General features: G+C 40.2%; 2 protein-coding genes across 3 annotated transcripts; both read right to left on the bottom strand.

Annotated features, from left to right (window-relative positions):
* Nucleotides 1–155: 155 nt before the first annotated feature.
* arhgap4a (Rho GTPase activating protein 4a) lies at nucleotides 156–8,895 on the bottom strand. Of its 2 annotated transcripts, none has more exons than XM_054608683.1 (22): nucleotides 8,565–8,895; nucleotides 7,128–7,217; nucleotides 6,724–6,895; nucleotides 6,427–6,589; nucleotides 6,159–6,221; nucleotides 5,947–6,075; nucleotides 5,738–5,866; nucleotides 5,315–5,536; nucleotides 5,141–5,242; nucleotides 4,346–4,519; nucleotides 4,080–4,164; nucleotides 3,924–3,951; nucleotides 3,679–3,778; nucleotides 3,536–3,596; nucleotides 3,171–3,248; nucleotides 2,932–3,060; nucleotides 2,702–2,807; nucleotides 2,045–2,272; nucleotides 1,918–1,964; nucleotides 1,604–1,835; nucleotides 1,458–1,506; nucleotides 156–888 (listed from the first exon to the last, which is right to left on the bottom strand). In XM_054608683.1, exons 2-22 carry the CDS (start codon nucleotides 7,192–7,194, stop codon nucleotides 718–720), a joined length of 2,535 nt encoding a protein of 844 aa, XP_054464658.1. In that variant the 5' UTR covers nucleotides 7,195–7,217; nucleotides 8,565–8,895; the 3' UTR covers nucleotides 156–717. The 2 variants fall into 2 exon arrangements, with proteins under 2 accessions (XP_054464658.1, XP_054464657.1); XM_054608682.1 differs by having other exon boundaries at nucleotides 157–888; nucleotides 3,924–3,954.
* A 1,350-nt stretch (nucleotides 8,896–10,245) lies between these two features.
* Nucleotides 10,246–13,115, bottom strand: naa10 (N-alpha-acetyltransferase 10, NatA catalytic subuni). The gene is made up of 8 exons (XM_054609590.1): nucleotides 12,900–13,115; nucleotides 12,646–12,744; nucleotides 12,476–12,534; nucleotides 12,338–12,383; nucleotides 12,101–12,216; nucleotides 11,902–11,946; nucleotides 11,017–11,101; nucleotides 10,246–10,912 (listed from the first exon to the last, which is right to left on the bottom strand). The coding sequence occupies exons 1-8, from the start codon at nucleotides 12,918–12,920 to the stop codon at nucleotides 10,730–10,732; spliced, it is 654 nt and encodes a 217-aa protein (XP_054465565.1). The 5' UTR covers nucleotides 12,921–13,115; the 3' UTR covers nucleotides 10,246–10,729.
* Between the last annotated feature and the right edge of the window lie 1,346 nt (nucleotides 13,116–14,461).

Raw genomic sequence — 14,461 nt, 5'->3', positions numbered from 1 at the left:
TTAAATGTATTTAGTTACACCTGCTATGGAAGTAAAATGTCTGCTATGAAAAAGGTCTGTTGCTTATTAACTTCTCATTTAAAAAAAAAAAAGGAACTCAAAGAATACTTTTAATCATAATATTTTAAACATACTCAGAGTTATATAAATTTAATGAAACCTACCACATTTTCCAGTAGATATTTATAATCAAAAAGGGAACAAAAAAAACAGAATAGACTATTTATTTGGCACGTAGCCTAGATATACAGGCAAATCATCAAGTGTTTCACAAGTAACAAATTATATATAAAATTCCTTACAGCTACAGTATTCACAGTTTTATCAGCAATGCTAAATTACATCTCATGTTGTTAAACACATTTGATATAAAGTGTAAACAGTTGAATATCAACACAAAGATGCAGAAATAAAGCCATAAGCTGCCCAACCACATTCAGCTGTACATAAACACATCCTTGCATTTCAAGTAATCCAAACTTTCCACATTGTATTGCAGGTCTGCAGTCACAGCTTCGTTCTGCTGTATAAAACATGAATGCAGAGCTTTGAGTGGGGATCCAACCTGTGGAAAGAAGCCCAGACTAATCTCAAGCCCCCAGAGGAGTGACCATGGCTCAGTAATTTTAGTTTTTCTAGAAATAGATGTGCTGAAAGCTGCTGTCAGAGCACTATATCATCGCTCTCTTTTTAGTTCATCAACTGATACCGATCCTCTTATTCTAGTGGATCTGATGCTCTGAAGAGCCCGACTCCTCTCCCTCTGCGTCCATCCCGCTTCCCTTTCCTTTGGGGAGCTTGGGCAGAGGGAGAGGAGGAGGTGGGATCCTGCAGTGCTTGTCGTGAGAGAAGCTCCATGAAGACAGTGTCCATCTGGCGACAGACCTCCTGTGAGATGAAATAAACAATAAGAGCCATGAGCGAGGACAAGACAAACTTCTTTGTTCCCTGCTCTCCCTCCCCCGTCATTATGTTAGGTATTAACATAAAATAACAAACCATAAAATACTATTGTCATTAAACCCCTGGTGATTTGCACCTGCTTTCTAACAAGACACTTCATAAAAAGGGTGTGTTAGTTATAACTAAATCCCTTTATAAATATATCATTTTCTAATGCTCTATATATCAGTAATAGGCTGTTATAGTCTCGTGCTTGATTTGTCCCTCTTGCCTGCTGAATAACATCTAAAGAAAAATGAATGTATTTGCAACTTGTTAGATTACAACATTTACAACTACAGACTTGACTGATTGTTGCAAACATCCTTCAAGGACTTCTAGTTGTAGATTATTTACTAAAAATGATAAACCTATGCCCTTTAATTACTATAAAAGCAGTGGTGAATTATTTATAAACTCTTTTTAAAACTATTATTTACATCTTACTAACCCGAAATAAAACAGACTTATAAACAGAGTGAAAACAGTCATTTGAAATGAGAAACAACACAGACCTTGTCTATTTTAACAACAATATCCTCAGAAGATGAGTGTTCCTGAAGTCTGTATGCAGAAGAAGAGATCAGAAGACATTGAATATTAATATCTCACTCAAACACAACAAGTCAGTTGTAATCCTGCAACATCCAGGGCTACTCACCCTCTGCGCACATAGCAAGGAGAGGGGCCTCGCCGTGGCTTGCACTGTGGTCCAACGGGAATCTGGAGCGTCAGCTTTCCAGCTGAAATGATGCTGCTCCCAGCTGGTCCCGCTGCCAATCTACTTTGGTCAAGTGAGCCGCTGCTGTTGGCTCTAGGACGTTCTGCTTTTCTCTGCGTTGATGCTGCAGACGAGCTGGTGCTGCTGTCAGCCGAGTATCCTGCTTCCAACTCTGTAGTGCATCACATTATGTTATGTTATTTTATTTAGACACACCATCGCAGCCTTAGAGATGTTATGCACACAAAACTCACCATCTTTGTACTCTGCTTCCACATCTCCTTCTTCAATGATAGGCTCACTGAGAAGAAAAACATCCTCAGATAATCATTCCACCATGAACTGTATCCATGTTATGTGCACGAACATCTTTTCTCTTACCAGTCGTCCTGATCCAGTGTCATGCATTTCTCATACACCGGTCCTGGTACTTCGCTCTGGCTGGGGAAGATGCTTTCATGCTGAAGGATGATGCTCTTCACCAGGGCGTTGATCTGAGGCTGCAGGGTGACGACATCATCGTCGTCAGCCCCTCTTACAAGGCTGGGGCCAAAGCACACAGCCAGGTTGTAAGGCTGCATCATGTTCTCGTCACTGTACTGAGACACACTGGAGGAAGGGAGCAAATACACACTTATCAGATTATACAATGAAGGAGATGGGGTTTTATTTAGTTTGCGCCCATTTTGTTTAAGTGTATGCACAATTTTGTGTGCAAGTATTTTATCCTTTGTCTATTTGTATGTGCTGACTCCATCTCCATTATCTGTCAAGTCACTATTTAGTAGTGTCTCATCATTTAGCAGGATGAATAATTCTCTAAATCCTTGCTGCATGCTTTTAGTGAAAAGAGATTTTCTAAATTAAAGTCCCAAATCCTGTTGTTTTTTTTGTAAAAATGTGCTGCTCTCCTTCTGTCAGATCAAATAAGACAACTGGTAAAAGTATTTGGTCCTTTCTCTTCCTAGAAAGAAACATCCCTTGATGCAATACATCATATCCTGAATGGTGATGACTGTGATAAGTTGCAATACTCACTGATGAAGGAATGCAAAGAGGTATCGCATGACAATGATGACGGGCTCGGGGTAGGAGGAGATGACCATTTTGAGCTGAGCTGCTCTCTCTGCATCGTTCTTTATTTCTGAGAAAAAATGTGATAAAAAAAAAAAAAAAAAAAAAAAAAAAAAAAAAAAAAAAGTAAGCTCCTGCAGCGCGTTCTCGGCCACACTCCCCTGACATTTGAACAAATACAACCACACACTCACGGACGTGCTCCAGGAGTTGGTTGGTGCTGTCGATGGGGAAGAGGGGATTCTCCAGACCTCTGAAGTAGAGCTTCAGCACTCCAGCAACAGAGTCCAGGTCATATCTCCGCTCAGCCAGGGGGTCCTCTCCTGCAGGAGAAGTCCACAGCACACTGCCTCACATTATTAATGCTCCACAGTAAGAGCAGCAATTCTACATAAAAAATAAATAAAAAATTCTACATCTCACACAAACATACCTCGCTCAAATGCATCCCTCAGGTTGTTGACCTCTATCTGAGACCCCGGCACTCTAAATATCCCTTCATGGTGGAGACCTGATGGACAGACAGTAGATCCAATGCAAAAATATATTTAGTCATTATGTGTAAAAAAACTAAACAAATAAACATCTTGTTTGATGGGACAATAATATATATTATAAATATATTGCCGCACTCTGTGTGTTGCTTTAAACTTTTAATATGATCACTGGGGGCTCTAGAGCTGGGAGTTTCCTACTTTTACACAAGTCTTACTGTAATTTTTAGGCACAATCATTTTTGCATTAGACCTGAAAATGTGCAGCTCCCATGTTACTGTTCCTTCAGTTGTGAATACTTACCGTTCTGGTTGATAAAGCAAATGCAACTCTCCACAACAATTGGAATCTGTTGTCCTGATGCCTGAATGGAGCAAATTTATTGATTCAATTCACAAACTTCAAGTCTTATACTTAAAAATAAGTCAAGAGAATGAAATGCTGACCTGTATGAAGGACAGCATGTCACCACTGAAAAGTTTTTGGTTGTGCAACAAATTGGCACTTGAGTGATTCTTCCTCACACGCATTGACTTTCCATTGTGTCTGCAGAGCCAGATTTCATAATGTGAAGATACAGTAAGCTTCATTCTGTTACAATCTTGTAATATGTACAATGTTTCTGAAGTATACAAGAGTGTTCACAATTAAACCAAGAATACAATGACTCTAAATGACCCCATATCCGTACCTAGGAGACCGATGGTCATTTGATGCTTCTGCTAAAAAGGAGAAAGGAGGAAAAGAACCAACCAGTAAAAAGAAATGCACCAACTGTGTTCATAGGACACTTTGGGTCAGCAGTTTGCCTTTTGGCATTTTTCTGTGTGAAATGCAGAAGTGATACCTTTTTCTACAGCCAATTTCAGCTGGTCATGTTTTGCTTGCAGTTTAGATACCAGTGAGCTGCTTACGAGGTGTTCTTTTAGTCTCTGTAATACAAATCAGATGCGATTTAAAGTCATTATCAGGCATCCTGGAGGTTCTTGTCATCATCGTCAAACAAACCCCTACAATAAAAAAAAAACCATGTCTGCATATCCACAGCTGCATAGCATTAAAACAGCACTAAATAGCAAGTTCTCTGTTTTACAACTTAAAAAACAGACTCACAGTGAAGTAGAGGTTTTCAATTTCCTGCGCGTTTGCCCTGCGGCGGGCCACACTGGGTTTGACTGTCAGGTTCTCTGTGCTGCCCTGCTGAGACGATCCACTGCCGAGCTCCAGATCATCATCTCCAATACTCTCCAGCAGGGAAGACTGGGCCGCCAACATGCTCTTACTAGCCTGTATGACAGAAGCAGAGGCAACATGTGATGATTATGCTTTGGCAATACCGCACACAATTATTTAGCCTCCTATTGGACTTATTTTAGAATTTTGACAGTGCCTTGACACTTATAAATAACCATTATGGTGACAGTGTGCAAAATATGAGGGTCTGAGGTGAACAGACTGTGTTTGAATTTATGTTGCATTCAAGTGCCTGTTGCAAAGGCCAGATTTACAATTTCTGCACTAGTGAATAATACATACAAAAAGGATAAAAAATTGTGGGCTTCATCAATCATGACATGAGGTTTAGTGACTCAAACTTAAAATATGGGCAAAAATAAAATCTTTAATTGGCCAGATTTACTGACATGAAGGAAGCTGGCCACATTTTGAAGCACTTCTAATAAATTGGTTGATTTTTTTTTTCTTAAAATGTTACCAAGCTTTACTTCAAATTTTACTTGAACTCATCTACTTGTTTTATTACAATGAAAAATAGATTTTGGAAGCAAGAAAAAAAGCTGTTACTGAACTCTGCTCAGGACTCTGGCGTGGTGAAATAATAACACGGGCGGATACAGTAGACCCACTTAAAAAAGGTGATAAAAAGGCGCTTAGAGTGATGTACTCAACCTCCTCCGTTTCCAGGGTTACAGCTTTCAGTCTGGTTTGAATCTGTTTGAATCTGGTCTCCAGCTCGCACCTCATCCCACCCTCTGCACTCACCTCGGAAACCTGAGAGACACACATAAGATTAGAGCTGAACAGCTGAATAATCCACTGAATAAAGACAAACAAAATACAGACCTGGTCTCCATCATGGGGCTGATAGGGGAAACGGAGGGGCATGCAGAAGGTGTTATAGTGATCCTTCAGCAGGGTGTCTCTGTCATGGCTCTGGTCCAGTCCGGACACTGCGCCTTGGAGCTGCTCCAGCCCCACGCTGAGGTTCTTCTGTGTCCAACACCGACTGGAGAGGTAAGCCTGCATCACCCGACCTAAAGAGAGGCGGTACCCTACATCTGCACTCTGAGGGAAACAATTACATTTCACGTTTGTAATTTAGGTGCTTGGGGTTCAAGATCACGTCCTTAATCATTTTTTTTAAGTGATATCGGATCTAACATCATACTATGCTCCAATGTTTGATGATTGGCCCAAATGGGGATTGTAATAAAAAAAGGTCAGCATTTTAAAATTCAAAAAGACAAAAACGGATGATGCACTCACATCTATAAGAGTAGAGATGTCATTGAGGTAGTACTTATTCATGGAGGCATTGGCTGCAGCCAAGTTTAGGAGGTAATCGTTTCGGGCCTTGCTGCACTTAAAGTTGATCTCTTGGACTTTACCTTGTCTCTATGGGACATAAACAATTATCCATAATGAAAGACTTATATAGACATGTATGCACATTATACTGCATAAAGGGCATTTACCTTTTCTATCAACCTCTCCAGCTTCTTAGAAGCACTCTGCTTCTGCTTTTCCTCCTGCTTCTCTGCCTCCTTCAGCTTCCCCTCTGCACACACATAGTCTGAGTGGTACTGGAAGTATGTGCGCCATTCCTGCACACAGACACACGCAACAATGCTTTCCTCGATTTTGGATAGGAAACAGAAAATGTTTTGGGTGATTGGTGCTCACTTACAGTCTGAAGCTCTGTGGTGACCTTGAGTAGTCCATCTTGTAGCTGAGTACAGATGTCTTTACTCTGGTGTAGAGACAACATACCACAAAAAGATGGAACAACACAGAAGGAACACAGTGAGCCACTAAATATTTTTTATGTGAAGAGTTTAACAGAAACGCAAGGGTGGGAGTCAGAAAATGAGTGGTAATAAACCAGTCAGTCAAAAAGCCCTGTACATACACATACTTTTCCCATAATAAAAGACTATGTTTGTGTTTGGTGGTACCTTCTTGGCAAGGCGCTGTGTGTACTCCAAGCAGTGGGTAAGCGGCTGGATGAGGAAGTTGCTGCAGCGCTCACCCAGTCCACTGTGGTCCCTACTTTCTTGGCGGGTCTGGGACAGCAGAGCCAGCATGACCTGGGCCACAGAGTTACTACTGGGCTCCTTTCTGAGCATGTGAAGGAGGAAAGGAAGACACAAGGACAAACATTTTGTAAGGTGAATCCAAAAAAGCTCCATAACAGCTTCCTCAAATGAACTGCTAAGTATTGTATTACATTACGTGCTAAGGATTGTCTTTACCTCTTGATCCTGGAAGTGAACCTCTCAGCAAGTTTTTCAAGGGAGCGGGCATACTCGCTTTCAATCTCACCCCGGCGACGCAGGTAGTCCGTCAGGTCCTGCAGCTGCTGGCTCTTCTGCTCAAGTTGCAAGTCTAACACCTTCAGCTGGTCTACAAGCTGGCAACGCACCTCTGAAGGGGAAAGAGAGAAGGTGTGAAATAATAACAATCAAGGGCAAAGAGAAAGAAACACATACGAGAGAATACGACTCACTAGGAAACTCTTGTTGTGGGTGAGAAACTGAATGCACGTGGTTTATTTTTTTTTATTTTTTTAAAACAAGAGAAAGAGCACCAGTTGATCACAGTGAAGATGGGGTGTGTTAAGGTGGGAGAGTGGTGCAGATAAAAGTCATTATTTCACCTTTGATTTGAGTGTCGTAGTCCACGATACCGACCCTCTCCTTCCGGAGCTTCACATGGGAAGTCATTGTTGCTCCAACTGGGTGGAATTCTGAATAAAGGAAGTTAATATTTTTTAGAAGCATAAAATACCAGCTGCGCTGTTCCTTTTTTATCTCTGTTGCAGAATCATAGTGTTCTTTGTGTGCATGCAAGCTATTCTGATCTTATCCGCTGGACAAAGTCTTTTTAAAGAATCAAGGCCTGTGACCGGCTGCTGCACCTAAGCATGCCTCTCTACAAACTTTCACACTCTAAAGCGCTGAAACCCCCAACCCCTCCACAGACCATGCTAACTTCCTGTTGCCACAGAAAGAGAAAAGAGCATGTTCATCTTACTGTAACACATCTCTTCAAACTGGTCACCCGCTGCAATGCTCTGCTGAACTGCAGGCAACTAGAAAACCAGTTGGCATGTTCTGCCGGCAGCACCGGTCACGCTGCAGAAGTGCACGAGGTTCAAAAATAGCTCTAGCAACATCTCAGCTGCCCTAAAAATAGGATGAACCACAAGGCGTAAAACTCTGGAGATGTTTGTTCTCAACACTACAGATGGTTTTTACCAATGATACTCAAGTTTACTGATGCAAACTTTGTAAAACCGCAATGCTGTTTGTAATATTCCAGAAACTAACTTCATTCATGTGTCATTTAAAAAACACATGAACATCTGACAGGCCTCTGATGAATTGAAAATCAACAACTTAGTCGCTGATGACTGCAAGATATAATTTATTAGGACGACATTTTGTGCCCAGTAGAAAGGGGAAGAGTGGTTTGGTTTTGCTGGATCATTACTCTTTGTTCACAGCCATCACACTCTTTTTACCCCGCAACTTCTCCTTTTTTCACAAGCCAAACATCACTAATCAGCATTCTCTTCAGCTGAACTGTGCACTCTCCACTCCTTGCAAACTGTGACATTTGTCAACTGACCTCCTTAAATCAGTCTGCTGTTAAAGCAAACACAAACCGCCTTGTTCAGAAGGAGTGTCATTTTTCCAACCTATCACCCTTTTCCATTAGCCCTTTTCATTCTTTCACTATGTGATCAGCAGTGAATCACCGCCTCCTGTCGTCACACACTGCTGGAATACTTAATGTAAGATAGTCGTAACCTTACAGATACTGGTTATTAGGTTGCTATTCTAGTAATTCTGGGTGTTTCACTTTAGGTTCTAACAGGTACCAACATATACAGGCTGCCTGAGCAATGTGACGTTGATGGCCTGAGGGCAATGTCTAACAATCCCTCAAAACAGCGCTTACTTTGCTGTACAAATATGTTTATCAGTACTAAACTGGCAACCTGTCTCGTTCTGATGAGACAGGTCAGGAAATGAAAATCAATAAGAGTTTAATGCATTCCATAAAAAAAAAAAAGAAAGAAGAGTCCTACCTGGTGGGGAGCAGTCTTGGCTAGTCTCTTCTCCAGACCGAGGCAACTAAATAATGCCAGTTAATAGCACAGTAAGCTCTCAACTGTTTCACCTCCCCCTCACATTGGACACGGATGGATGTGGGTGGAGTGGAACTCATCTCTCTGACTCTCTCTCTCTCACTTACACACTCACTGCTCCACCGCTTTTTCTTTCTCAACACTCATCTCACTCACACGTTCAGTTTCAGGAGTCTCTGTGCAATTGTGCAAGTGTGACGGGGATTGAAAACCCTTTTCGAGTCTGTCTTTCATGCTGCCACTGGAACTCCACAGCAGGTTTTGAGTCCAATCAAACGTCAGCTGTTTTCACTGATTAGTCCCCCAGCACTAGTTATTCTGGGGCTACTAAGTGAAATCAGCTGCTATGGTCTTTAGCTAGGGAAAAAACTCCTGAAGACTGTTGGGTATTCTTAGCACAAGACTGTATGACAACAGTTCATGATGAGTAATGTATGGTGAGCAGGCTAACTGTGGTAACACCTCATATCAAGTAACAAAGTTACACAATGCTAAAGGGTTTATAACTTCAGAGAAAATCTCAAATAACTTTTATCACATGTGCACTGCTGGCAATAAAAAAAGTAAAACCATTGATGCTATTAAATGATAACTTAACAATCCAGACTTTTGAAGAGCAGCAGCATTGTCTTCTCTCGCCTCTTTCTGAAAACTGTTTAAATGCCACGAAGGTGTGAAAGTTAACCAATTCGTATTTGTGACAAACAGCAAAACTAACTGAGAGGTCTCTGTGTATATTTTGTTATGTCATGTACTTCTCTGTCACTCCTGTTTCCTTCCTCTAACAAACCATAGGATGGTGATGCTTCAAAAACAAATTAACTGACATAGATATGCCAGTATGGCACTGTTTGATTTGAGGAAGATTCTAGTTCTTATGTATTATATATGTTTATATATAAGTATTTGCTTATGCAAACTTAGAGCCCTGAAAAACAAATTAACTTCGACAGCATCTTTTTGCTGAACTGTTAACAAGGAGGGTTTCAGGCAGGCATTCATTGTAGTCTTTCAGCATGACTTTGTAGCAGGTTTTGAGTTATCCTAAATCCCCTATTATTATGCAGCATTATTTTCATCATGTCATATACGTTTTTATTTTTTAGAAAAATGCAACAACCCTGGAGAAAACGTGTGCAGTGTTGCTTTTAGCAACAGATAAGTTTTAGTTTTGTTTCACTTTTGTAGACAACTTTAGCCAAACTATGTTTTATCACTAAACCTAACCATGTAGTTTTGTAACATTTTTCTGTTTTGTTAGAATTTAACATTAACCACGTTCCGTAAACCCGGGAGAAATTACGTTTATGTCAAAACTCTATTAAGAGTTACTTGTATGGGATTGTGTTGGGTTTCTGTCTGCCCCAGTGTCTTTGTTTGATGTCGCCACCAGGAGTCGTCAAAGTTGGAAACAGTCTCTCTCTCTCTCACACTTCTCACTATCAATGGAAACCTTTACTATGGATCATATATACCTCAAATGATTGTGTACAGAGGTAATATTGGTGACAGGGTGAATTCATCAGTAAGCTCTTCACTGGTTGTGTAGATGGTATTATAGCATAAAAGTATTAATGAGGGGTTAACAATTAGTGTTGTATTAAATAAATATATTTAGACATTTTATTGAACCACTTCAAAGAATTTTAATGACACTTGGAAGTAAACAACTAAGCTGCTTTTACGATCAATTATTGAAATAAGCGTGATAGGGAAAAGTATTATTTTAAAGATTTATTTGCAGTAATTCTGTAAATAATTAGGAGACCAGATTGCGACAACTTGAAAAGCACAAATTGTTTTAAATTCTCTAAATCTTACAGAACTTTGGGCGACTTTTGGTAATGACAACAGCAATCCAATAAAAAACATTGAGACCAGTTATTAATTTTAGTTTCATTTAAGTAACACCCTGATTCATGTCATTATTCAAAACTTTTTGTTCATCACTGCAGTGGAAAGCAAGCTTTAAGAAAACACAGTGACCGAAATGTGGGAAAGGCTTTGACGCACAGATAGTCAGTTTGTAAAGCCAGAGATATTGTCAAATAGGGATAAAAAGGAGGAAGCAAGGGATGAATTTAAAAATGTCTAGGACTGCAGCGTCATTGTGAATCAGAAGAAGAATCTTTAACGTCTGTGCTTTCTGTCGCTTCGCTGACTTCACTCAGCTCTTTGCTCTCTCCTCCGCTGTCTCTCTCGTTCTCTCTCTCCTGGTCACCGGACCCCGACGGGCTCTGGCCAGACGGAGCCTCCTGACCCGCCACACGCACTCCGGGCTTCCTAAGCTTTGGGGCATGTAGACGAAAACACCACACATTCACAGTAAGGATCTGCTTGTGAGGTAACAAGGAGCTGGTGAAAATCATGTAATTGTAAAAAGTATAGTCACCTCATCAGCCATGATGGCCAGGTCTCTCTTCATGGCGTAGGCATCCTCCCCATCTGCATAGTATTTGGGCTCTACCTCACTAATCCTGTGGAAGAAGAACAATTTATCACATCGGTTGCAGTCAGAACAAACAAGTAAAGTCAGGGCTCAAGATGTAACATTTTCAAATGTTATTAATATCAGTAATTAATAGTAATAAAATAATTAATAAAGGACCATTTTTTCCACCAGAATTGTCATTTTTGCATTGTTGGGAGAGTTTTGAAACCTTTATATGGGAAACAAAATTTACAGAAAGTATCATTCAACAACAGTATAAACACGAGATAAGTCTAAATAATTGAATTAATTTGGAGACTTTGTACTATACTGATAATGGATTTATGAGGCCGACACATGATAGAAAACCAGTTTTCTAGTTGCCTTTCCAGTTGGCATGTTCTGCCAGGCTGATTTTGTAAAAAATATAATGTTTGATAGGCATGAAGCACTTTACAAAACTTTCTGAAGGTCAACGACCACATCTTTTTCCTAAATGACCCTGACAGTATGAATGAGGAAAAGAAAAAGCTTTCCACACTGTTTGTACTCCTGAGTTGGCTGTGCTGGCAGCTGCAAAATGAACATTAAGTCAGAAAGAAAGCAATAACCTTTATTATTATTATTATTATCGGTGTTTGGAAAAAAGTTTATTGATCATATATTCTGATGGACTTAGAATAAGCTACTGCCGGACTGATTTATTGTTCTAGCTCTACCCGTGACCTGAGTGTTTCTGAAAAGCCGGGCTATGGTCCAAAATAACTGTGTAGCATTACCACAAGAGTACAAACTGTACATTAAAATTAAAACACTAAAATAATGTTGGCAAAGAAATAAACTTACTGGAACTTGAGTGTGTTTGAGTACAGATGCAAGGCTGCTCGGTTGCTGCAGTGGGGAGAAAAGATTGGTAAGTTCCTTGAGAACCGTGTCACTAACACACACAGTCAGAGCCTGGGGAAATTTTGGAAACAGGGACCAACACAATAATGTATCCTTAAAGAACAAAGAGAAACCACAGCGAGCAAACAGTGCACTTTACCTTTTGCGAACATGAAGTGAGACATATTTAGCGTTGAAGTTTTCTATCATGGCCCGGCTGGCCTGATCCATCAGCTTCTGAGCCAGGCCAAGACGCCTGTGGGAGCGTTTCACAGCCTGGAAGACAAAGATAAGGGTTTATGTTGCACTAGAGAAGCCAGCCAAACATCTCAGCACTATAAAACATGTAATATATAGATTGGAGAAGATGTACTCTCTTGTCTATGTTCAGACTCACCAGAGATGTGATGTGTCCATGGGGTACATCATCAGGGTCCTCCTCCCTAGAGTCCAGAAAGGTTTTTTGGAACACATTAAACATCTCCTTTGAGTAGCTGCTGTCAGATAATACATAGAAATAGTTACAGATACTCACATCTTTGCAAGCACATATCCCACAATTTTGCCATTTTCGTCCTCTGCAATGTATGAGAGCTGAAAAAAATAAAAAATAAAATGTGGGTCAAACATTTACACAGTCTTGGTTTAGATGATAGGAGCAGTGGTGTTAGCAGAAACATGAGAAAGGGGAAAAATCACAATCACCTGAGGCCAGGACAATCCGTGATAGAAATAGTATTTCATCTGGTAATTTTCTGGAAGACACAGCAGGTTGCAGTGCTGCATGTTCATAAGGTCTTCCGGCTGGAAAAAAAACAGTCAGAAACATGCATGACACAATGCTTAGCCCTACATCGGCGACATTTGGACAGCTAACGAGCAGGCTGTGATAGCTATGCTAGCTGAGCTAGCAGTCAGTAGAAACAGCATGGCTGTCGAGAGGGTTTCAGCACACTTACCCTCGCGTTTCGTATGTTCATTTTGTTAGCTGGCGTGTTATCTGGACTGTGGAGACGGAAATAAAATTAATTAACGATACGCGAACCAATCAATTCATAATAATAACACTACAAGGGATTAAAGAGCTTGTCTCGCTAACTAGCTAACTCGACTTGCTAGCAAGGAAGGGAGGGGAGGAAGGAGCGTGCCACAATAAAGTCGAGCATTTCCGGTTGCTGGGACTTCAGAGTAAAAGTTGTAACATTTGCGTAAGGCACGAAAACATGGCATACATTGCTTTTATTTTGAAGGATTCCCCCACGTTGACAGGAACCCGGTTATAACATTGTCGTACACTTTACATACATTTAAAGGAAGCAAACTAATTAAATCAAACTAACATCGCAAGACTGGATTACCAACCAGGCAGAGCTGATCACTGCTGTGGGGCCCCAGCCCCCCCCACACAGAGCGCAGGAGTTTTCTCAATGGGGGCCAAAATGCACATATTTGCCCTTGAGACCCCAATCATGTCACATAACCCTAATTTGATATAACAGGTATTTGCTTTGATTTAGAAACAGAGTTCTATAAGTCTTAAGTCTAGTCACAAGTTCTTGTGGGATAATCCACATAACAATCCATGACAATTCACAATTTCTCATATTCTAATAAATCTATTTGGTCTCCGAATGCTGACCATTACACGACATGGCATGTGATCATAAATCGACTTACTTTATAGTACTAGGTATTTAAAGCTTGATAGTGGAGATTAAGTTTTTTCAGCCTTGGATATTAAAGATGTGTGGCCAGGTCTGCTTGCCCTGCATGTTCTATTTGTTTTCTATTGTTCTGAGATTTTACCAGGACAAAGTTAGATCTTTTTTTTTTTAAGGTATGAAGGAAGTCAAGCCAAGAGGTTTCAAAGGAGTACAGTGTCACAACAACACAAGTCAAGGCAAGTGCTGAGCCTTCATTTGGCCATGTTGGTACTATAAACCACAGAAACTGTCCTGTGTGTGCCCTGATGCAGGTTTTCCTCTAAGGTTTCCTCCTACATTTACTTTTTATCTTAACAATTTATTTTAATCTAAATGTCCAAAGATATTCAAATAGATGATGATTCCTCATGACATAAAAAGGGCTTTAACAGACAACCTCAAGTAATACTACCACAGTCTAATGAAATACAAAATACTACACTCCACTATTCTAAAAAAGCTACACAAATCCATTTGTGTATCTATTTTCCGTATCTGACATATCCCAGTCCCCAGAAGCATCTTTGGGCCACATTTTTTCAGTATTTTTGGTCATTTTCTCAAATTATTATTTTGAATCTAGAAGACTGTTTACTATTCATTTTCAGCTCTTCAGAATCAATATTTAACTTTAATTCTGCGCAATTTCCTATTCCCTGGTTACAGAAAAAAAATCCCATATTGGAGGAAAATATCTTTCCCAACCATAATTTGGCAATCCCTCATCAGGTAGTGTGCACCTTTAGATTAAGATACACTTTTGTAACATTTCAGTACGGTGAAATATATACAGGAAACTTTGAGTGACAGGTTAGCAT

This window comes from Anoplopoma fimbria, chromosome 12 (genome assembly GCF_027596085.1).
Source record: "Anoplopoma fimbria isolate UVic2021 breed Golden Eagle Sablefish chromosome 12, Afim_UVic_2022, whole genome shotgun sequence".
NCBI lineage: Eukaryota > Metazoa > Chordata > Actinopteri > Perciformes > Anoplopomatidae > Anoplopoma > Anoplopoma fimbria.
The sequence above is the reverse complement of the archived record's forward strand: the minus strand, read 5'-3'. Positions and strand labels throughout refer to the sequence as shown.

Coding starts and splice junctions, on each gene's coding strand:
- naa10 (XM_054609590.1), bottom strand. CDS start 12,920: ATGAACATACGAAACGCGAGG. Junction 12,535..12,645: donor ACGGATTGTCCTGGCCTCAG/GTGATTGTGATT, acceptor TATTTTTTTCAG/CTCTCATACATTGCAGAGGA. Junction 11,102..11,901: donor TCAAACACACTCAAGTTCCA/GTAAGTTTATTT, acceptor CTTCTTCCACAG/GATTAGTGAGGTAGAGCCCA.
- arhgap4a (XM_054608682.1), bottom strand. CDS start 7,194: ATGACTTCCCATGTGAAGCTCCGGAAGGAGAGGGTCGGTATCGTGGAC. Junction 6,896..7,127: donor CTACGACACTCAAATCAAAG/GTGAAATAATGA, acceptor TTTCCCCTTCAG/AGGTGCGTTGCCAGCTTGTA. Junction 5,867..5,946: donor TGGAGAGGTTGATAGAAAAG/GTAAATGCCCTT, acceptor TATGTCCCATAG/AGACAAGGTAAAGTCCAAGA.